General features: G+C 40.2%; 1 protein-coding gene across 2 annotated transcripts in view; it reads left to right on the top strand.

Moving 5' to 3' along the window:
* Positions 1–22,348, top strand: part of RASGRP3 (RAS guanyl releasing protein 3) — an 88,033-nt gene that overhangs the window by 25,613 nt on the left and 40,072 nt on the right. The window contains exons 1-8 of one of the 2 annotated variants that reach the window (XM_030800109.1): positions 5,859–5,889; positions 7,089–7,254; positions 10,186–10,318; positions 13,476–13,672; positions 14,991–15,093; positions 18,742–18,804; positions 19,368–19,499; positions 20,771–20,918. In XM_030800109.1, the coding sequence (XP_030655969.1) occupies positions 13,603–13,672; positions 14,991–15,093; positions 18,742–18,804; positions 19,368–19,499; positions 20,771–20,918 (516 nt within the window). In that variant the 5' untranslated portion in view covers positions 5,859–5,889; positions 7,089–7,254; positions 10,186–10,318; positions 13,476–13,602. Of the gene's footprint in view, positions 1–5,858; positions 5,890–7,088; positions 7,255–10,185; positions 10,319–13,475; positions 13,673–14,990; positions 15,094–18,741; positions 18,805–19,367; positions 19,500–20,770; positions 20,919–22,348 lie in introns of those variants that run through there. The other variant, XM_012501574.2, reaches the window with a different exon arrangement.

Below are 22,348 nucleotides of genomic sequence, written 5' to 3'. Positions count from 1 at the left end.
TGAGGGTGAGATACGAAAACTTACCCAAATGTTAAGTAAAACTTGTCCAAAGTCACATGCTAGTATGTAGAAGAGCTAGGATGCAATCCCAAGTCCGCCTGTCTCCAAACCCTACTCCCTTCCTCTGTAGTTTGCGTGTAGCTGGTCTCTTTTTGGTTTGGAGTCATCATCATAGAGGTGGTAGTTGAAGCCACTTCTGTGGATGAGTTCAGCATGGAGACCTGAGAACCGTTGGCAGTTTAGAGGCCAGCAGTAGGAGAGGAGTCTGCAGATGAGACGACGAAGGTGTGACCAGAGGCATAAAAGAAAAACCAGGGAAGAGATGTTGCCAGGAAAACCAGCCAAAAGGAGAATTTAAGGGAGGGTGTGGTCAAGAAGTACCACACTGCGGCTGAGCCTTAGCGTACGAAGACAATGAAGAGAGCTTAGCCGGTGTAATGACTTTTGCCAGAGTAGTTTGAATGGAGTATGAGGGCAGGAAGTAGAAGGGGAGTTAGACAGAGCTTGATTTGGGTGGTCTGAAGAGAGGATAAAATAGAACCAGCAAATTCTACTTGGCTGTGAGGGATGGGAGAGATGGCCAGTAGAGGTTGCTAAATTTTGTTAGTGTTTGGTTTTGGTCAGAAGACACCTCACGTTTACTTATGTAGAGGAAATATAAGGGGAGTTACAAGCTAGAGGAAGGAGAAGTGGTAAGATGCATGAACTCTAGACAGTTACACCAGGGAACTGGTGAAGAGAGAAGAAAGGCATGGTGCTGTTTCTGAGTGTGGAGGTGGGTGGGGGGTGGGGGGTGCAGATACCTTCATATGGCAGGTCAAGGGAAATTAGTTCACTCTGAGCTTCCCTTCATTTGTCTTAATTTGCTCACACTTTAGTAAATTACAATTGATTAATTCCTCCTTTTACAACCTACCAACAACATCCTTATTCCCACTCTTTTAACTCTCTCTTTCTTTCTTTTTGAGATGGAGTCTCCCTCTGTTGCCCTGTTGCCTAGGCTGGAGTGCAGTTGCAGAATCTTGGCTCACTGCTCACTACAACCTCCGCCTCCCGGGTTCAAGGGATTCTCCTGCCTCAGCCTCCCAAGTAGCTGGGACTCCAGGCACGCACCACCACACCCAGCTAATTTTTTTTGTATTTTTAGTAGAGATGGGGTTTCACCATATTGTTCAGGCTGGTCCCGAACTCTTGACTTCAGGTGATGCGCTCACCTTGGCCTCCCAAAGTGCTGGGATTACAGGTGTGAGCCACCATGGTCAACCTTCCTCTAAATCTTTAACCTTTACTTTATGAAAAGCTAGCTTTTTCTCCCTCTTTCTTTCTCATTCTCTGTCTCTCTAGATCCACTAATGAGTCCAAAATACCCATCAGAAACCCTAGTTTCTCAGAGTTGTGGCATTTCTGAAAGCTAATCTGGCATGGTAGCAAACCAGTCTATCAACCTCCAAAATTCTTAAGAACTCCCAAAGTTCTCTTTTAGTATTTTGACAGGCTGTTTCGCATGTAAATCTGTTATTAATCCATTTATAATATTGTTCTAATGGAAAATATATATTCTAAATTTCAACCACTTTACAAATTTAGTTGGGAACACTTCACAATTTTAGGACTTCCTTTTTTCTCACTATGATTTATGCTCTTAAAACATTTTTGAAATGAATTTTTTTTGTTCTGATAAGGAGGGCAGAGTCATAGTATTTATCTCATGTCAGAGATGATGAAAGTGAGCCTCAGAGAAGTTAAATGGGACCTAAGATACTACATAAATTTTCTAGTCACTTATATTTTCTTTTTTTGTAGGTATGGACTGTGATTCCATTTCAGGAGTAAGGTGAAATTAGTTGATGTCTTAGATGGGAGGAAGACAGATATCATTGCCTCTTGAGATTTGTTTTTCTTTTAGAGAAAAGAAGAACCATTTGCTGCAGGAAAATCATCTGAAATAAAAGGGAATGACAAAGTCATTAAGTGGAGCCTTCTAATTATGGGCTTCAAGCTGTGTAACTTTATTTGGGAGCACAGAAATAATTTTAAACACACTTTTTTTTTGGCTCCTGTACTCTACCGTTAATTGATTCCAATAAAAAGTCTAGCTCCAAATCCCTGATTTCAGAAGTAATTTCAAACTGAGACGTTACCATCCCATAAAAGAGTACTATAAACACATGGGTTTCTAAATAGGAGCAAAATGTTTTCACTTAGATGATAACACAGTACAGTTTATCTTAGAAAAGAGAAACTCATATTACATCTTCAATATCTATGTATACAAAGTTAGTGTCTAAATGGTAAAGGAAATCTATTTGTTAAAGCTTATCACTGTCAATAGTGAAACTGGATAATAAAATTAATAATAAAAATAAAGCAGCATTGTGCAACCCCTATGCTTTTTGCAATCCTTTCATTTATCTGTGCCTTTAAAAAAATCCAAAGGTGGTTCAGAACTCAATATATCCCTAACTGACCCCAGTCATTTTCTCTGTCATCAGCTTTTAATCTAAATTTTGTTGTCTCATGTGTATTCTTATTCATTTTTCACATAGTGATAAATTTCTGGATTGCAAATTGCATATGTCTATCCTATGCCTAATTCTGGAATCATGTTCAGATATTTCCAACCACCTCACTGTCTGACACTATTGGACTTAGCCTGTATTTTCTATTGTAATTTTGTGACCCATAAAGCTTAGTATCTTTCCTGTCAAGAAGGCCTCCTAGATCTCCTTAGGTGGAATTTGGTCCCATTTCTGTGGTCCTGCAATGTCCTGGGCATCTGTCTCTGTCACCGGACTTAATGGACTCATTGGTTTATGATAACTGATTTATATTATGTCTCCTGCATGGGATTGTATGCTGTTGAGAATGGACTCTCTACACCTCCAGCCTATTGCTGTAAACATTGTGTTTAATGTTTAATAGACAATAAACGTTGGCTTTTGTGCCCAACCAAACTAATGCCTTTCTCTGAGAACCTGGAGGTCCATTTAAAGGCAATCTTTCATTATGTTAGTGCTTGTTGCTGCATTCCTGTGTAGCAACTTAGAATTTCTGTTTTCAAATCCTTTCCCCTTGTTTTTAGTGACAGTCAGCTTCTACTCCCAGCCTAGAGTGATGGTAGTTTGGGAGAGATTTTGTAGTCCAGGCTACACCTTCTGTTCACATTCTCTTGCTTTTTAGGGGCTTTCCATGTAATGTCTTCATTCCCTTGGAGCCTCTTTTGTGTAGATTCTATCCTTGGAGATTGTCATCTGGATCCAGTGGGATGATCCCTAAGAATTTTACTTATGCAGTTGTTAAAAATGCCTTCCTGTTCATAGTGAGCACATGAAGCAGAGCACGTTGGTATTGGCACCAAGTACTAAACAGAAGTCAATAACCAGCTCAGAGCTCATCTCACAAGACCTCATTGCATTTTTTGGTGAGAATTAAGTAACAAGCAAGATTTAGCTGCATTTTAGTTATTGCTGGATTGTTTGGGAGGAGCCTGGCCTCCCAGAGTTTGTTGGGGAAAAATCTCAACACTGTGATCAACATGAAGAGCACCTAAATGATTCCTTCTCTTCCTCCTCCTCCATATCATCATCATCATCATCATCATCATCATCATCATCACCACCACCACCACCACCACCATTATGATCAGCATCAAATCCACTCAGAAGTAAATGGAACAACAAAGGAGTAAGGGAATGTGACTTTATTTCAGGGAATTTGAGACCAGGTACTTCCAGAGCATTAGGACCACAGACAGGATTTTTTTTTTTTTTTTTTTTTTTGAGACAGAGTTTTGCTCCTGTTGCCCAGGCTGGAGTGCAATGGCATGGTCTTGGCCCACCACAACCTCTGCTTCCCAGGCTCAAGCAATTCTCCTGCCTCAGCCTCTGAGTAGCTGGGATTACTGGCATGAGCCACCACTCCCGGCTAATTTTATATTTTTAGTAGAGACGGGGTTTCTCCATGTTGGTCAGGCTGGTCTCAAACTCCTGACCTCAGGTGATCCGCCCACCTCAGCCTCTCAAAGTGCTGGGATTACAGGCGTGAGCCACCATGCCAAGCCAGCAGGATTCTTTGGAATACAATATTGGTATTTTTGAGAGAAGAAAATATTGATCTTTAAAAAAATGATTTTCCCAAAGAAGTTTAAAATTTTAACTTCTGACGCTCAAGTTTCCTAGTTCTGGGTCTTACTTTGGGGCATTATTTAGAAAGTGAGCACTCAAGTTGCCATAGTAGGTCATAATCCTTCAATGTGGTTGAATGTGTCCATCTGGAAGCCATCCAACTGCAGGTGTCTAGCATGTGTATATGTCATTTCCCTGCTATGTTTGGCTGCAGCCAAATGCTAGGAAAATACCCCATTGGTGGGACTTTGGAATTTCATGGTATTTATTACTAAAGCTTCTCTAAGATTCTCATTTCTTGTTCAACTTATGTCAGGTAGCTGTAAATATGTTGGTTTGGTTGCCAATATTCAATACCAGTAACCAAGAAAACGTAAATAAAATGCAGTTAAGCCTTGTTACTTGTTACCAGAAAATGCAACAAGGCCTTATGAGATGAGCTCTGAGCTGGTTATTGACTTCTGTTCAGTACTTGGTACCAGTGATTCCCTGAGTTGCCAAGCTTGCCGTAATAGTGAAGGTTATTCATTTTCAGACAATAGGGCCAGTGATAGAATGCTTACCAGCCAAACACAGGGAATAACAAACCTTTGTTTTAGACAATGTCTAGAAATTGATCTAATGGGCAGGCCTTAACAACAGCTAAAATTTTTGTGGGTAGTAGAAAAACATAAATTTTTGGAGTTGGACTTGGCTTTGCAACTTAACTAGTAATATGATACCGGACAAGTAATTTAACCTCTCTAGGCCTCAATTTCCTTATCCATGAAATGGAGATAATAAGACCTTAGCTTTCGGGGTGTTATAAGATTTAAAGATAATATAGGTAATTTTCCCAACATTATTTCTGTCACATTACATTGCCACCAACAAATGGTATTTTTAGATGCTGTTATTACTTCATTTTCTAAAATCCAGCACAATGTTGATTATTAATTCCCCATTAACTTAGTGAAATCTCTTTTCAGGATAAAACAGACAGACAACAAAAATTTTAAAATCTAGGAAAATCCTATTATCACATTAAATAAACACATCCAATGCAAGAAGGACAAAAAATGTATTTTAGAGTTGAAAATTACAGTATTAAGCATGGCTCCTTCCTACTGTCATTGTTAAATAACCTTTGGAGATACTGCTTCACCACCCATAAATATGGGGGACTTTAGTCTTCATGTCATCAGTTGTGGTCCATTTACAATGAGTGAACTTTGCCATAAGCACCAGGCCCATTTCTTATATTCATACTATCCCAGTAGGTTTGTGATAGAAACAAGTTTGACAGTGATGACAGTATGACTTTGGTGGAGCACACTGGGAAGAACACATGATTGAAGAAAATAAAATAGAAAGAGAAATTCAAAGAACAGAGGAGTGAACTTAAAAGGAATGAGAAGGAAAATTTAAACAGAAACAAGACCAATGCAGAAATAAACAAAGAATTTCAAATATAAAGAGTCAACCGAGGCCAGGCACAGTGGCTCACGCGTGTAATCCCAGCACTTTGGGAGGCCAAGGCAGGCAGATCACTTGAGGTCAGGAGTTCAGGACCATCCTGGCCAACATGGTGAAACCCCATCTCTACTAAAAATACAAAAATTACCTGGGTATGATGGCGTGTGTCTGTAATCCCAGCTACTCGGAAGGCTGAGGTAGGAGAATTGCTTGAAACCGGGGGGCAGAGGTTGAAGTGAGCCGAGATCACACCACTGCACTCCAGCCTGGGTGACAGAGCAAGACTCAGTTAATGAGAGCATTGGAGAGTGTGAGTGGTGGGGCAGAGATGCAGAAAGCCTAGTGGAGAAGGTGGGGATCATAAGAAAGGTGGCTCAGGTGGTAGTTACCAGAATGTAATATTTTGGATCAAGTCAAAGGATGGGAGAGAAATGGTTTTCTCGAGACGGAGTCTCTCTCTGTTGCCCAGGGTGGAGTGCAGTGGCAGGATCTTGACTCCCTGCAACCTCTGCCTCCCAGGTTCAGGTGATTCTCCTGCCTCAGCCTCCTGAGAAGCTGGGATTATAGGCATGTGCCACCACGCCTGGCTACTTTTTGTATTTTTATTAGAGATGGAGGGGTTTCACCATGTTGGCCAGGCTGGTCTCGAACTCCTGACCTCAAGTGATCCACCCGCTGCAGCCTCCCAAAGTGCTGGGATTACAGGCGTGAGCCACCGTGCCTGGCCTATATCTGGATTTTTAAAAGATTCTTCCAGCTGCAGAATGGAGAAAGATTGTAGTAAAGACCCATACTGAGGATGGGGAAACCAGTTAGTAATTGGTTAAAATCATTCAGGCAAGAGATGATGGTTGTCTAAACCAGCATGTGTCCATGGAGATGGGAAAGAAGTGGTTGGTTGCAGAATTTCTTTTGAAAATAGATTCAGAAAGATTTACTGATCCATTGGCTATGGGGAATGATCAGAATCAAGGATAGTTCCCAGATTTCTAGCTAGATATTTGGTTGGCTGATGGTGCCATTCCTCTGCGATTGAGAAATTGAGAGTGGAGGGGAGGAGAAACAAGTTTGTGGGAGGAAAATGATGAGTTCATTTTGGCCGTATTGACTTAAAGATGCCTGAGACTCCAAGGAGAAATTTTGTTTTAAATGATTTCACTTGGTCATATCAAGAGGAAATTTTGAGTTAACTTCTAGATACCCATTACAGACTTCTGAGTTAAGACCTGGGCATCTTTAAGTGCTAAGAGTTAGCAGGAAAAAAAAAATATTGGAGGAAGAGGCAGAAGAGTGAGAAGTTAATTCACGTAACATGGTCCCTGGGAGGACAAAAGTAAGGGATCCAGGCACAGGTAGAGGGATTGACCTTGGATAAAGAAGAGGGCCACTTCTTTCAATGCAATAGCAGGAGAGATCCCCAAAAAGGCCATCCATGTAGGTAAATTTCTCATTTTTATGGAAGGAAATCAAGGAAGTTTCTGTCTGGCAACTTCCATTTACTCTAAAAAGGAGACACGGTCATCTGCCAGAAGGTATGATGGATACCTTCTGAGGTTTATCAAGAGGAGAAAATGTACAAAAGCCATCGTGAAAAGAGAAGAAAGGAACCAGAATTATCAGGATTATTTCTGTCCAGAGTAGAGGGCTGATGTTTCTCGTTTCTCTTCTCCTGGAGGTATTTGTTTGTTTTTTTATTGTTGTTGTTGTTGTTGTTTTTGAGAGGAAGTTTAGTGTTCCTTGCTTTTTGGGCTATTGTATCACCTACCCATGTCATGTTTCTAAAATTATTTCAGATAACTTCTGGAACAATGTATATGGCAAATCTCCCCTGCATTCAAGAAGCAATTCTGAGTTTCTGTTGTTATGGTCTAGTTACACTTTCCATAAGTCCGAGCCTCAGAACTAAAGCAAGGTTGGCATTTGTTAGGTGGTGTCCTCACCAGGGCACAGATCCTAGCTCCCATTTCACCTAGTTTTGCTTGATATGGTGAAGAGGACGTTAAGATACCATTGGAAATAAAATAATAAGAAAATCAGGCAGGGTGTGGTGGCTCATGCGTGTAATCCCAGCACTTTGGGAGGCCGAGGTGGGTGGATCACTTGAGGTCAGGAGTTCAAGACCAGCCTGGCCAACATGGGGAAATGTCCGTTTCTACTAAAAATACAAAAATTAGACAGGTGTGGTGGCACATGCTTGTAATCCCAGCTACTTAGGAGGCTGAGGTGGGAGAATCACTTGAACCTGGGAGGCGGAGGTTGCAGTGAGCTGAGATCACGCCACTGCACTCCAGCCTGGGTAACAGAGCAAGACCATCTCAAAAAAAAAAAAAAAAAATCCAGATGTGATCATGCCACTCTCCTTTCAAACAATGGCTTCCCGTTGCCCTTTGGATAAAGGATATACTCCTTACTAAAGCTTACAATACTGTCATGAGCTACTTCCACTGATGTTTTAGTCTCATCTCTTGCCATAACACTTTAGTCATTGTAAATGTCTTTTCGATTTCTCATAATTGCCATCTTCTTTACTAAGCTAAAACTCCTCAGGCTTCTAGACTAAATTAGTGCCCCTCCCTACCTGCTCTGTGCTCCATAAGATATTTTATTGTCATTGTTCCTTTAATTCTTTGCTAGACTATAGAGGCAAGGATTGTATCTGTCTTGCTTATCCATTTATCCTTCGCTTCCCCAACACCAACCCCTTCTACCAGCCACTCTAGTATTCTGTTCAGTGTCTGGTGTCCAGTAGATCCTCAGTAAGTATTTATCAAATAAATTAATTGTCTTTCAGAGTTTTTATTATTTCATTTACTAAACTCAATCTTAATTCTCCTATGGAGTATCAGGTAATATAATCACAACACTTAAAAAAAAAATCTCATGTCTGTGGTGGTAAAGGGAAATTAAGCTTGCATATTTCCAGAACAATGAATGCTGACATCTTTGGCATTAATCTTTAAGGCTTCAAGGTTTGTAACAATTACCACTTGTATTCGTGAAGGATTAGTCATTTAGAGAAATCTTTTTGTCTCCATATGGAGGTCATGTGAATGTAAAGATATTTATGTAGTCATTTATGCATAAAGATAATAACTGCCATTGGCAGGGAAGGATCTTCAAGAAATTCTTTTATCTTGGAATAGAGATAATGTGATAGACAAGACAATCGTTGAAAGTTCTAACATGGCCAACATCATTTCAAAATGATTTGTTGAATACTTACTAGTTACAATATTTCACCTTATAAATCCTACAATTCTAGAGCCAAGAGAAAGCTTCCCTGTCATTTTGGCATTCTTCCTAGATACTGTCTGGAAGTATCTCTGACAGTCATGACCTAACTTTGGCTTGAGAACCTTTGGGAATTGGAGTCCCTTGCTGGTGAGGCTGCCTGGCCAACCAATAGGTGCTCCAGTGTCATCGTATTTTTTCTTCGAATATCTTTTCTCTAAATGAACACTTCTCTCCCTTTCGCTTCTACAAATTGGTCCTCTACTTCAGGCCTCAACTTAAAAGACTTTTAATACGGGAGGGGAAGAAGTAGTGCAGGTAAAACGAGACCCTTTCCCTGAGCACTCAGCGTTCTGCAGGCTCCGTGATGGATTCACTTTACGTGACCTCACTAACTCCTTAAACAGTCTAATGAAGTACGCAGCATTATGACATTTTACTCAGAGATAAGTCAGACTTTCCCCATTCAGTTACCTAATGTTGAAACCCATTTTTTTTTAATGGAGAGGTTCTGAGTCAAGAGCCTGGTATGCTCATTTATATCTGTTAATGAACTGTTACATGGAATTGGCTACCTTTTATTATTTCTAAAATTGGGAGCACAGTTCTTATTGCCCTAGGCAACCTCAGAAGGATGTTTTTTGACAATAGAGGCTTCACAAGTCACGTTAATGAACGTCCTTTTGCTACGGGAACATATCATAGCCTTTGAAATCACGCCCAACAAAACTCTATTGGCCTTTAAAAATAACACTTTTCTTTTAGAAATAATTCAAACCCTAGGAGAAATTGGGCTTATTGTGTCCCTTTCAGACTTGGGAGAAAATGTGTATGCTGGAGAGCAATAATTTTCATGGCAGCCGGAGAGTACCTATCAACACTACAGCAAGTCCTAAACAAACAGCAACTCCTCAAGTCCCCATTGGGAGACTGAACAACCTGCTCTAAAATAACATTGACATTCATGTTGAGACAATCAGTAGTGATTTAGGGTCAGAGTTCAGTGTCACAACCACAGACTGTTTTGAGGATTTACTAACATTTCAATGTTTGGAAATTCTTAATGAGTAATCCACTGATATAAGTATATTTGTATGAAATAGTAGTTTACACTATGTGTATAGAACTTGGTTTTGTTGCATATGTGGGTTTTTAATAGGCTGCAAAAAGCTCACTTGATTTTAAAAAAATTGTGTTACCAAATAACTATTTTGAATATTTGCCCTTGTTAATTGATGTTGTGGGTGAAGTTTAGACAAAATCTCAAATACCACCTATAACTCAAAGTTTTTGAAAATGCCTTAACACAATGTGGATTCTTTGGGGTTATCACGATCTAATTCTATATGGGGGTTTCTTTCTGTTCTTTTGTCAGGTTCCCCAAAGTACTTAACATTCAGGTTGAATAAACCAGTTCTACAGACCGCTTCTTCCGTGCATTTCCCAATGATGCTAACTGCCCTTAAAATTCTTTCAGATTTGGAACTGTATCTGTATGGAAACAACAGGTAAGTATTTCTTTAAATTGTCATAAATTATGTAAGAATTCTCATAAAAATTAAATATGCCTCGAGAAACTAAAAGAAACATGCTATGATGTTAATAGGAGTTATCTTTAGCTGATGAGATTAGGGATAACTTTTTCCTTAATGTCCTATTTTAAATAATAAGTGTATATTGCTTTTGTAATAAGCCTTATTTTGAAAAAGGCAGTTGTAGACACAATAATGTCCACACGTAGGAAATGAGATCTCAGGTAAATGTGCAGGTGACAGAAGGTGGAGCAGAGACTCAGACACATCTAGTGATTGCAGAAACAGATTGTAACCTGGTAGCCCGGCCCACCAGGCCCATCATGTGCCAGTTTCTTTGCAGATCAGAAATAGAACCCTAAACATGGTGATGAATCTTTGGTTCCAGGTTATCTCTAACCCCTTCTGGGGATGTCAGCACCTTCCTCAGACAGCTCAGCTGAATAATTTTGGTTTTGAATTGAGAAATCAGTTTAGTCTAGGCCTATTTGTTCTAAGTAATATGTCTACTGTTCGGTGAGTAACAGGATAAAAAAAAATGTCTGTATACACATGAAGGTAATCAAACTCGTTAATTGTTCAATCTTGACTTTTAAGAGTACTGATAGAGTTTACATTAGAGGAATCAGAGAAGTTCTGTCCCAGAATGTCTTGGAAAAGGCAAGTTCTGATGATGAATATAGGCAGATTCTATTAAGTTTAGAAAACTGGCAGAAATTTTTGTCCCAGTGATGTTTACTTAAAGCTGATTTAGTAAACAAACTTTAAAAAGTCTCTTAAAAATGTATGGTATCTATACACACTCACATAAATATACTCATATTCAAAGACAAACCTGTGACAAGTTTCATGATATTCATTTCCTCACCCATTAATCCACTTGTTTATTAATTTAGTGAATAATTTTTGAGTATCTTTTATGTGACAAGCAAAACCTTAGGTGTTAAGGAGTATACCAGAGAACAAACACAAAAATCTCTACAATCTCGGAGCTTATGTTTATGGCACTATAGAGATTTAAAAACAAATAAACAAGTAAAATATATAGTTTGTCAGATGGTGTTAAGTGTTATGAAGAAAAATAAATCCAGGAAGGGCGGTAGGACATGCCAAGTGAGAGGTGGGTGAGAGCTGAGAGGTGCGTTATTTTAAATAGGTCAGGAAAGGCCTTACAGATAAGGTAACTTTGTTAAAATATATTAAAAAGTTAGTTCCAGATGACTTTAATAATCTGCTTTCACAAATCATTTGAGCAGCAGAATTGGGAGAGCGTTTGATTCAGCGTTTCTGCTGTTTTTATTGAACACTTGAAATAACCCTTTATTTTATATTCTAAGAGTGGTACCTTCAGCACAAGAATCTGGTTCTTTCACAGAATGAATAGAGGGCAAACATTTTTTCCCCAGAGTTATGTGCCTGGTGAACAGACTCATTCCAATGTCACTCCAGTGGTCTCACTGAACAAATACAACCGTACATATGGACATTAGGTATTTTTTCCTATTCATTCGCATGTTTGTTTTCTGAAGTTGACTATGACCCTGATGAAGGTAAGAATGGGACAATGATTTGTTCATCTTGGCAGCCTCAATGCCTAACCAAGTGCCTGGCATAGGTCAGGTGCTCAATGATTGCCAGTTGAATAAATAAAGTTCGAGAGTAAAATAGACATTGACTTTAAACAACTCATGAGATGAATCCTCAATGGCTGCATTTACCTACTAAAATGTCTAAAGTGGATAAATGTCTTACATCATGACAGCTTCCCTCCTGCTCCAAGTCCTGTGGGGACCTGGCATCAAGGACCTGCTCTATAAAATAAAGTGATGATATCTATCCAGCAGCGATGCTTTTGAGTGTAAGCAACTATAAGAGGCTATTGCCAATCACATTTTCCCCATGACGGTGCTGGCAAATGGGATAGCTGTCATCCCCACATTTTCCTTCTGCCTCTGTAACAGATAATCTGTCTTACATCTTCTTTCTGAGATGATGTGGAGGAGTGATGCCCTTTACACTAGATTAGCAGGCAAAACTATGATGGTTTGTGATATCCATGCTCGTAGAAGTAGTAAGAAGAAAGGGAACACAGAAGCTTTATTTTATAGTGGAGTCCTGATTCTAGGCCTTAATAATTGTATGGTTTTGGGTAAGTTGCTAAATCACTGTGAATCCCATCACCTCATCTGTAAACTGGGAATAATAATTACTACCTCACAGCATTGTTGTGAAGGTCAAGTTCGATAATATATGCAAAGCATTTGGAATGGTGCATAGTACATAATGTGGGTGTTCAATAAATTAACAGTAGTATTTTTACCACTGCAAAGAATAATCTTACTCTCAGTTAGGCAAGTAGAATTTGTTATAGTTGTTGAATATTTATGTAATCATTGAGGATGTTTATAAATATATTTGCTTCTAAAAATTTTTTCCTTACATATTCTTTTGTTAATATTAAACCAAGTAACATTTATAATATTCTTGAATATCTTATCACTTAAGAATATGAGGAAAGGTGGCTGGGTGCAGTGGCTCACACCTGTAGTCCTAGCACTTTGAAAGGCTGAGGTAGGTAGATCGCTTGAGCTCAGGAGTTCGAGACCAGCCTGGGCAACATGGCAAAAACCCATCTCTAGGAAACAAAAACAAAAAAAACCCCAAAAATAGCCAGGAGTGGTGGTGTGTGCCTGTAGTCCCAGCTACTTGGGGGTCAAAAGTGGGAGAATTGCTGGAACCCGGGAGGTTGAGGCTGCTGTGAGCTGAGATCGCACTACTACACTCCTGCACTCCAGCCCGGGTGACGAAGTGAGACTCTGTCTCAAAAACAAAAACAAAAAAAAGGATATAAGGAAAGTATAAAACATTGCATTAAAAAATTTCAGCTGTGAAGTGGGATGGTATATAACGGAACATTTCCATGGTCTCCAAGCACCATCCATCCGTGGGTACAGCTTAGCAGGTATTTTGGCATCATAAAGGTTGATGTAATCTCAGTCACTATGATACTTTTCTTGTAGAAAGATACAGTCTATGGAAGTCATTATCTTTCCAGGTAAGAAAGTGATGCTGTAATGGGGTCTGAGCTCTAGTCTAATAACTTTCTCTTGTTTTTTTTTGTTTTTTTTTTTAGAGTTTTCTTGAAGTACAACTAAGGACGGGTCACCACTAGGCACTAACATCGCTGACTTGCATGATTATGGAGATGGTCTATCTGATGCTGAAAATGTCTCTAGTTTTTTGACAACGGCTAAATAACCATGGGATCAAGTGGCCTTGGGAAAGCAGCAACATTAGATGAACTGCTGCGCACTTGCATTGAGATGTTTGGTATGAGCCTTTTCTTCTTTCATCTCTTTTGGATCTCTCGATTCTCTCATTTTCCTCTACTCAGAGGCAAGTTGCTTGTGGAACAGAGTTCAGTCTCTGTACCTTGGTATTTAAGGCCTTTTGAATGGACCCGGGTCTGTCTCTCCAGTTTCATTGCCCTCCATATTTCTTTCCCTTTACTGCCCACAGCTCATACACCAGTCAAACTGTCTACTTAATGTTTCTGGAACATTCTCTGCACCTTTCTACCACCATCCATTGGTCATATTCTCTTCATTGAAATTCTGCTTCAGGGCCCTCTCAGATGTTCATAGTACCATTCCTAGTCTCTTTGGTCAGGAACGCTGCTTGCCTCTTCCCCCATCCCACATCCCATTGATAGCACATGGCATATGCGTCAGTAATTATTTCTTGGTCTTTTGATTCAGACGAATGTGAGTAGCACAATTTACTACATTCTACATTCATACACGTCATATCTGCAGATTATACACTTTTCAGCTGTATGCTCCTCGTGTTGTTGTTTTTGTATCCACCTCAGCATTTTGGGTTATCCCTTGCACAAAGAAAGTCAACCCACATGGGAGTAGTTATTTATTAAATTGATTACTATAGAAACCAGAGTTAAACCAGAGCAGGGTTGCCAGATAGAATACAGGATGACCAGTTACATTTGAATTTCTGACAAACATTTTTAGTGTAAGTATGACCTAAATAATGCCTGGGACATACTTACAATACAGAAATTAATCATCATTTCTCTTAAATTCAAATTTAACTGATTGTCCTGAATTTCATTTATTAAAACTGTCAACTGTAGACCAGAGGAAGGGTAAGACCCACCCACCTTTACTTGCAGGGAAATACTAGCCGAAGTAGGAGGTAAAAGATCACTGGTCGGCCAGGCGCGGTGGCTCACGCCTATAATCCCAGCATTTTGGGAGGCTGAAGTGGGCAGATCACGAGGTCAGGAGTTCAAGACCAGCCTGACCAATATGGTGAAACCCTGTTTCTACTAAAAATAGAACAATTTGCTGGGCGTGGTGGCAGGCGCCTGTAGTCCCAGCTACTCAGGAGGCTGAGGCAGGAAAATCACTTGAACCAGGGAGGTGGAGGTTGCAGTGAGCCGAGATCGTGCCACTGCACTCCAGCCTGGGTGACAGAGCGAGACTCCATCTTAAAAAAAAAAAAAAAAAAAGAGAGATCGTTTGTCTATGAAACGTTTTTGACATATGACACTATTTCTTCTCTACTGATGTTAGAAAAAGTAAAGAATAGCACTGTTATCTCCTCACTTCTTGTTTTATTTTTCTAACAGATGACAATGGAGAGCTGAATAATAGTTATTTGCCAAGAATAGTTCTACTGATGCACCGATGGTATTTATCTTCCACTGAATTGGCAGAAAAACTTCTCTGCATATATCTTTTCAACTACTGTGTAATTTTTACAATCATAAATCAAGCTCTGTATTTAGATAGAGTGTCTATCCAAAGCCAGTAAATTAAGATGAATAAATAGTCTTCGGTTATCCAGCTCTTTTGTGAATATATATAGATGTCTAGACGAAACACATCTGGATGATAGACCAGATAGTTGACTCTCCATCTGGATGTTTTGGCTGTACTTGAAAATAATCGCTAAGATATAAAATGAAGCAGGAACTGTAGGCTGGAAGTTTCTAACTTGTCTTAAACATTTCTGTTATTAGAACAATGAGAGAATATTTCACAATGATTCAAGACCAAATTTGTTTCTTCTGGGATGACAAAATGGTGGGCATAGAGGATGCAGCTTAATCATATGGAAATACAGCCAAAATAATATGCTCTCACTTGGGCACAAACATCAATTTAGTTTTCACATCTCCCCTTGCTGCCAAGACACAATGAACATTCTTGCAGGCTTATTATAATTTGTTGACTGATACTAATTTTAGATTTTCTTCTGAAATGAAAACAAAAAAATCCCACATGGTTAGAAACACCATTCCGTAATGAAGGCTTTTAGCAGTCTACCGCTTCTCTACATAATGCAGTCCAGAAAAGTGGTTGAAAGCCAAATGACTGAAAATGCAGTCTCCCATTTGTAAAAGGTTCTATTCCCTGAGAGCCAATGCTTATTATACAATCTTTAATGTCGGTGCCTGCAGTCTCTGCCTTCTTCAAGCCCATGAGGCCCTGGAGATGAGTGAGAACCTCTACAGGGAGGGGGAGCCTTAGAGAGAGAGGCACCGCCTCAGAGGGAGAGGCACCGTCCAGTGTTATTAGGGCATGCCAAGGCTTCTGGAGCCAGTAGGTGTCCACCTGTTCAGTTCAAGCTTCCTCCACTTTCTGCTTCTTCTCTTCATCCTCCTCACAACCTCAGAGCAGAAAAGGACATTAGAGAGTCTATAAGGTCTGTGGAAGTGAGCAAGATCCTAGCTCCCAGTGGTCCAAGGGTCATATGAGTCCGCTGTTGAAGTGTAGAACATAGGTGAGGATGGAGGGCATTGACTCAGTCTGGCCATATTCCTGACAATCTAGACATTGTCCAAAGAGTGTACCCACCAACAGCATTCTCACCCTTAGCATGGCCACCAATGCATGAGACACAAATAAAAAGGGATATTTAGGCATAGTAACATTTAATGTGGAAAGTTGAAGACTGCCTGTGAATCGACATTTCTATGAACTTTCCTCCCTTTGGATTCCTTGCTCATGCTATATCCACAATGCCTGGCATATACACAAGCTCAATAGATATTTGTTAAAAAAAATATGAATAAAGACACTTACAAGTAAATAACACAACTTGGGTATTAATATACCTGAAAGTGACATTTTCAAATATTAAGGAAGAAATTAGAGTACCCATACAGTTACACATAGCATAACGACGGGGATACGTTCTGACAAATTCATCATTCGATGATTTCATGATCATGCAAACATCGCAGAGTGTATTCACACAAACCTAGATGCTGTAGCCTACTACACACCTAGGCTATATAATACAGCCTGTTGATCCTGCACTACAAACCTGTACAGCATGTGACTGTACTGAATTCTATAGGCAATTGTAACACAATGGTGGGTATTTGTGTATCTAAACATAGAAAAGGTGCAGTAAAAATATAGTATAAAAGATAAAAAGTGGTAAACCTGTATAGGGTGCTTATCATGAATGGAGCTTGCAAGACTGGAAGCCACTCAGGGTGAGTCAGTGAGTGAGTGGAGAGTGAATGTGAAGGCCTAGGACATGGCCGGGCGCGGTGGCTCACGCTTGTAATCCCAGCACTTTGGGAGGCCGAGGCGGGCGGATCACAAGGTCAGGAGATCGAGATGACGGTGAAACCCCGTCTCTACTAAAAAATAAAAAAAAAAAATTAGCCGGGCGTGGTGGCGGGCGCCTGTAGTCCCAGCTACTCGGAGAGGCTGAGGCAGGAGAATGGCGTGAACCCGGGAGGCGGAGCTTGCAGTGAGCCGAGATTGCGCCACTGCACTCCAGCCTGGGCGACAGAGCGAGACTCCGTCTCAAAAAAAAAAAAAAAAAAAGAAAAAAGAAGGCCTAGGACATTAGTGTACAATACTGTAGACTTTATAGACACTATACACTTAGGCTACACCAAAGTATAAAAATATTTTTCTTTCTACAATAATAAATTAACCTTAGCTTACTGTAACTTTTATACTTTATAAACCTTTTAAAACTTTTTAATCCTTTTGTAATAACACCTTAAAACACAAATATATTGTACTGCTGTAAAAAATATTTTCTTTCTTAATTTCTTTATTCTACAAACTTACTCTATTTAAATTTTTTTTTTACTTTTTAAACTTTTTTTGTTAAAAGCAAAGACACAAACACACGCATTAGCCTAGGTTTAGCTTTACACAGGCTCAGGATCATCAATGTCACTGTCTTCCACCTCTACCTCTTGTTCCACTGGAAGGTCTGCAGGGGCAGTAACACGCATGGAACTGTCATCTCCTATGATAACAATCCCTTCTTCTGGAATAGCTCCTGAAGAACCTGCTGAGGCTGTTTTACAGTTAACGTTTTAACTTTTTTTTTCTACGTAAGTAAAAGGAGTACTCTAAAATTACAACAAAAAATAGTATAGTAAATACATACACCAGTAACAGTCATTTATTCTCATTATCAAGTACGATATACTGTACATAACTGTATACACTAGACTTTTATGTGACTCACACAACAGCAGGTTTGTTTACACCACCATCACTACAAACACATGAGTAATGCACTGGGTTACAACATTATGCTGGCTACCATGTCACCAGGCAATAGGAATTTTTCAATCTCACTATAATCTTACTGGACCACTGTCATATATGCAGTCCTTCATTGACTGAAATGTCGTTATGTGATGCATAACTGTGTAAGGCATTAATCCTAAATACAAAATATTTTTGGTTAAAATAGTGTTCCTCGGCCAGGCGCGGTGGCTCACACCTGTAATCCCAGCACTTTGGGAGGCTGAGGCGGGCGGATCACGAGGTCAGGAGATCAAGACCATCCTGGCTAACACGGTGAAACCCCATCTCTACTAAAAATACAAAAAATTAGCCAGGCATGGTGGCGAGTTCCTGTAGTCCCAGCTACTCAGGAGGCTGAGGCAGGAGAATGGTGTGAACCCGGGAGGCGGAGCTTGCAGTGAGCTGAGATTGCGCCACTGCACTCCAGCCTGGGCAACAGAGCGAGACTCTGTCTCAAAAAAATATAGTGTTTCTCTGTACTATCAATTTTAATTGTGTATAGTTGCCAGTCTATTTGTAATTACAGTTGGCAGTTATTGGTTAATAAGTGTGGAGGAAGGCAAAACTAATCCTGTAAGTGGCTTCTTCAGACCAAAAAAATGCATTCTAGAGCTATAATAAATCAAGTTTCAATTGTTCAGTGTTGAAGTCATCAGAGGCCACTTCTCTCCGTATTTGAGTGTCTATATAACCCCAAATGTCCCCAGCATGGTCCTCTTATTAGGAGTTGGTATACATTGAGGGCACAGCTGCAGGTGTCTGCAAAGGAAACGAGGTGCAAGGATTTTTTTTCTTTAACTGGTTTACGTATCGAAATGCCACTGGAGAAAGCTGCAATGAATTTCGATTAAAGATCTGCTACTTCATGAGGTAAATATATTTACAAATTTAATTTCTTGTAGCTTCTGGTTCTGGCATGGTTGTAGTTTCTAGTTCTGGAATTGTGGACAATTTCCTTTTCCCCAAGCTGCAGACCTAGTTTGACTACAGACTCTACTCTGATACCCCTCCCACCAACTTTGTTAAAATTGGCCCTTCTCTGTTGGGTGGGGTGGGGGGATCTTTATCTTTTGGACTAGAGATCAAGTAGTAGTAAATGTGATTAGGGAATGAAACTAGCTCTTAGAAAGGGTGGATTTATTTTCTCTACTCCCTCACCACACCCATTCCCATCTACTCACCATGAATTGAAGGAAGGTTTTCCTCTCAACTGAAAGACAGGCTATGAGTGGGAGTGGTTTTAGATTGAAGGAGGGCAGAGACAGGCTCCACGTGATGGATGGGGGTTTGGAGACAGGAGATGGCTAATTTGAAGTATGGTCCTGGATGGTCCTGGATTTGGTGTTAAATGTAGTCTGTAAAATGGTACAATTGTTTCCATAGATATCCAACTTGCAATCTTCCAGCTGCCAAAAATATCTGATGCCTTTCAGGTACTGGATTCTGAAGTTTCCTGCAGAGTTTAATTTGGATCTTGGTTTGATTCGTATGACTGAGGAATTTCGGGAAGTAGCTAGTCAACTAGGATATGAAAAACACGTCAGCCTCATCGACATATCCAGCATGTAAGAGTGGCACCGACGTCTTTCACACCCAATAAGTCCACCGCTTAGGGGAGGAAGTAGTGATCACCCCACTTGTTCTGAGTCCATCCCACTCCTGAATCCAGGTTTGCTTCTGTGAGGAAAGCCTTGCTTCAGTGAGCACAAGCCGTATGGGACACAACTCATCTCTCCAAGCTTCAGTTTTTTTATTTGTAAAATGTGGACGATACCTTTCTCATGGGATTATTATGAACATCCAATAAGGACATAAGATAGCACATGAAAGCATTTGGCATGCAATAGATGCTCAGTATTAGTTACTGAGTCTGAATCTAGTTAATGTCTCTTACGCCTTCACTGATTAAAGTGTGGTCCGCAGACCAGCAGCATTGGCGTCACCTGGGAGCTCATTAGGAATGCAGCCTCTGGGCCCCACCTTAAACCTGAATTGGAATCTGCACTTTAAAGATCCCCAGGTGATTCACATGCAAGCTTGAGAAGCTCTGTACCATGGTGCTGCTGAGGTTGGCCTCAGAACAACAACCTTATGGTGGTTGACCATAGATGTGCCGGGAGCTGGTTAGCTCAGTTATTAGGTAACTGGTGCAATTAGGCCACTTTCATATCAACTAGGTAACTTTGCACGGGGCAGACTATTTGATGATCCTAAATATGGCTATCCATCTTGCAAATGTATGTTCTTGTGTGTTGTGTATTCATAGTCTACTCTGTTTTTCCACTGTCGATTATTATTGAATACTTCTTCAGTAGTAATCAACAGTGAATGACCCAGGAATTATAAGGCATGTTTGGTGAAAATACATATTATTCAGGATCATTCCTAATAAATCAGAACCTCTGGCAGTGAAGCCCAGGCCTCTGTCTTTATAACAAGCTTTTCAGATAGTTCATGTTATACTAAAGTATGAGAACCACAGCTTCTAGTGGTTTCCATGTGCCTTAAATCATCCATCTATATCCTGATAAACTCCCAAATTTATATACTAGCCGCAACCTTTCCTGTACGATCCAGACCTTGCTGGTCACAAAGACACTAAGTAAGAGATTCTGGATGGATCAGTGCAAAACCTACTCTATCTGGAAAAACAACTCCAAGTTTATGTTCTATTGGCAATTGGTCGGTGGTTTTCTCTTCAGATATGAAAGACAGGGCATGTATTTTGCACAAGCCCCTGGAAGCAAGCCAAGAGTTACAGAGTCAGTAGGTTAATAACTTCCATTGAGCGAAATGGGCTTTCAACACACTGACCGGACTCACTCTTCTTTTATAGTCCTTCCTATGACTGGATGAGAAGAGTCACACAGAGGAAAAAAGTATCCAAGAAGGGAAAAGCCTGTCTGCTGTTTGACCATCTGGAGCCCATTGAATTGGCTGAGCACCTCACTTTTCTGGAGCATAAATCTTTTAGAAGGATCTCAGTAAGAAACCTGACATTTATTCTTCCAAGGATAACAACCACCATGCCAACTTTCCCAAGAGCTGCATTTTCATACTCTGAAGTGTTGGCAGCTTCTATCACTGTGCTCTGCTGGAAAAGTGCCCTTAATTCACAGGAACAATCCCTTTTAACCAAAGAGAAATATTATCCTGTCTTTATTTTATGGCTCAGGAGCCATATTTCTGTTGCTATTTTCAATGTCTCCTTTCATAGGATTAAAGCGTGATTTTTCTAAATAGTCAGTGGAGATTTAACCATTCAAGGTTGATTTAGCTCCACTGACTTCTCCCAAGTGAACATGTTTTGTTAGGCCCTTCGTTTTTGGGAAAAAAATATTTAGTTAGGTTCAGATTTGTAGAAATGGCTAATTATGGGTGTAGGTTGAAAATAGGAATTGTAGACTTTAAGGAGAATCTCAACATCAGGTTGTTTCTTTCCCAGAGATAGAGATCCTGAATTAAACTTTTCTTTCCTACTCATCTTGATGGAGCCTCATTCCTTCTCTAACTCCCCCTTTTCTTTCTCTGGTCTGTGATTTCTTAGCCTCCTGCTTTCTATCCTCCCGTTGTGATAACATTTTCCACATTGGTTCACAATCAGCCAGCCACTTTGCTTTGTCTCGCCAAGCTCTGGGGAAGTCGCTCCTCCTCCTTTTCCAAGGTGTCAGAGAATGAATTACATTATTGCTTGCAAAGAAGACTGTCTTGGTTAGAAGCATGAATTTCTGAAAGACTGATTCTTTCACTAAGTAATCCTACTTGGAGAGGACCTTAACAATTCACCGCAGGCAGGCCATGGGAGGGAGTCCCCTGCACTGTTTATATGATAGAAAGCTCATATGTATTTTTTGACATCCATGCTAACATTCTGAAAATGTGTTTGCCTTGCTAAAGAGCAGCCTTACTTCAATTGATTTTTTGTCTTCTGTCTTCTTTTTCTTGAAACAACTTTACAACTGATGCTAATTTGAAATCATTATATTTACGTTCATTTCCTCGTCTTTATTGTATACCATTATATCTTTAACTTGCCTGATTGGAATCACCAGCAGTGTGTTAAAAATGGAGATTCTTGGCCAGGCACGCCTTTAATCCCAGCACTTTGGGAGGCCAAGGTGGGCGGATCATGAGGTCAGGAGATCGAGACCATCCTGGCCAACATGGTGAAACCCCATCTCTACTAAAAACACTAAAAAATTTAGCCAGGCATGGCAGCTTGCACCTGTAGTCCCAGCTACTCAAAAGGCTGAGGCAGGAGAATCGCTTGAACCTGGGAGGCGGAGATTGCAGTGAGCCCAGATCGCGCCACTGTACTCCAGCCTGGCAATAGAGCGAGACTCGGTTAAAAAAAAAAAAAAGAGGAGATTCTTAGGTTTTTCTTCTGAAGGTAGTGATCGTTTACACCTAGAGT

Source organism: Nomascus leucogenys, chromosome 19 (assembly GCF_006542625.1).
Source record: "Nomascus leucogenys isolate Asia chromosome 19, Asia_NLE_v1, whole genome shotgun sequence".
NCBI classification, from domain to species: Eukaryota; Metazoa; Chordata; class Mammalia; order Primates; family Hylobatidae; genus Nomascus; species Nomascus leucogenys.
This window is presented reverse-complemented; position numbering and strand designations above follow the sequence as displayed.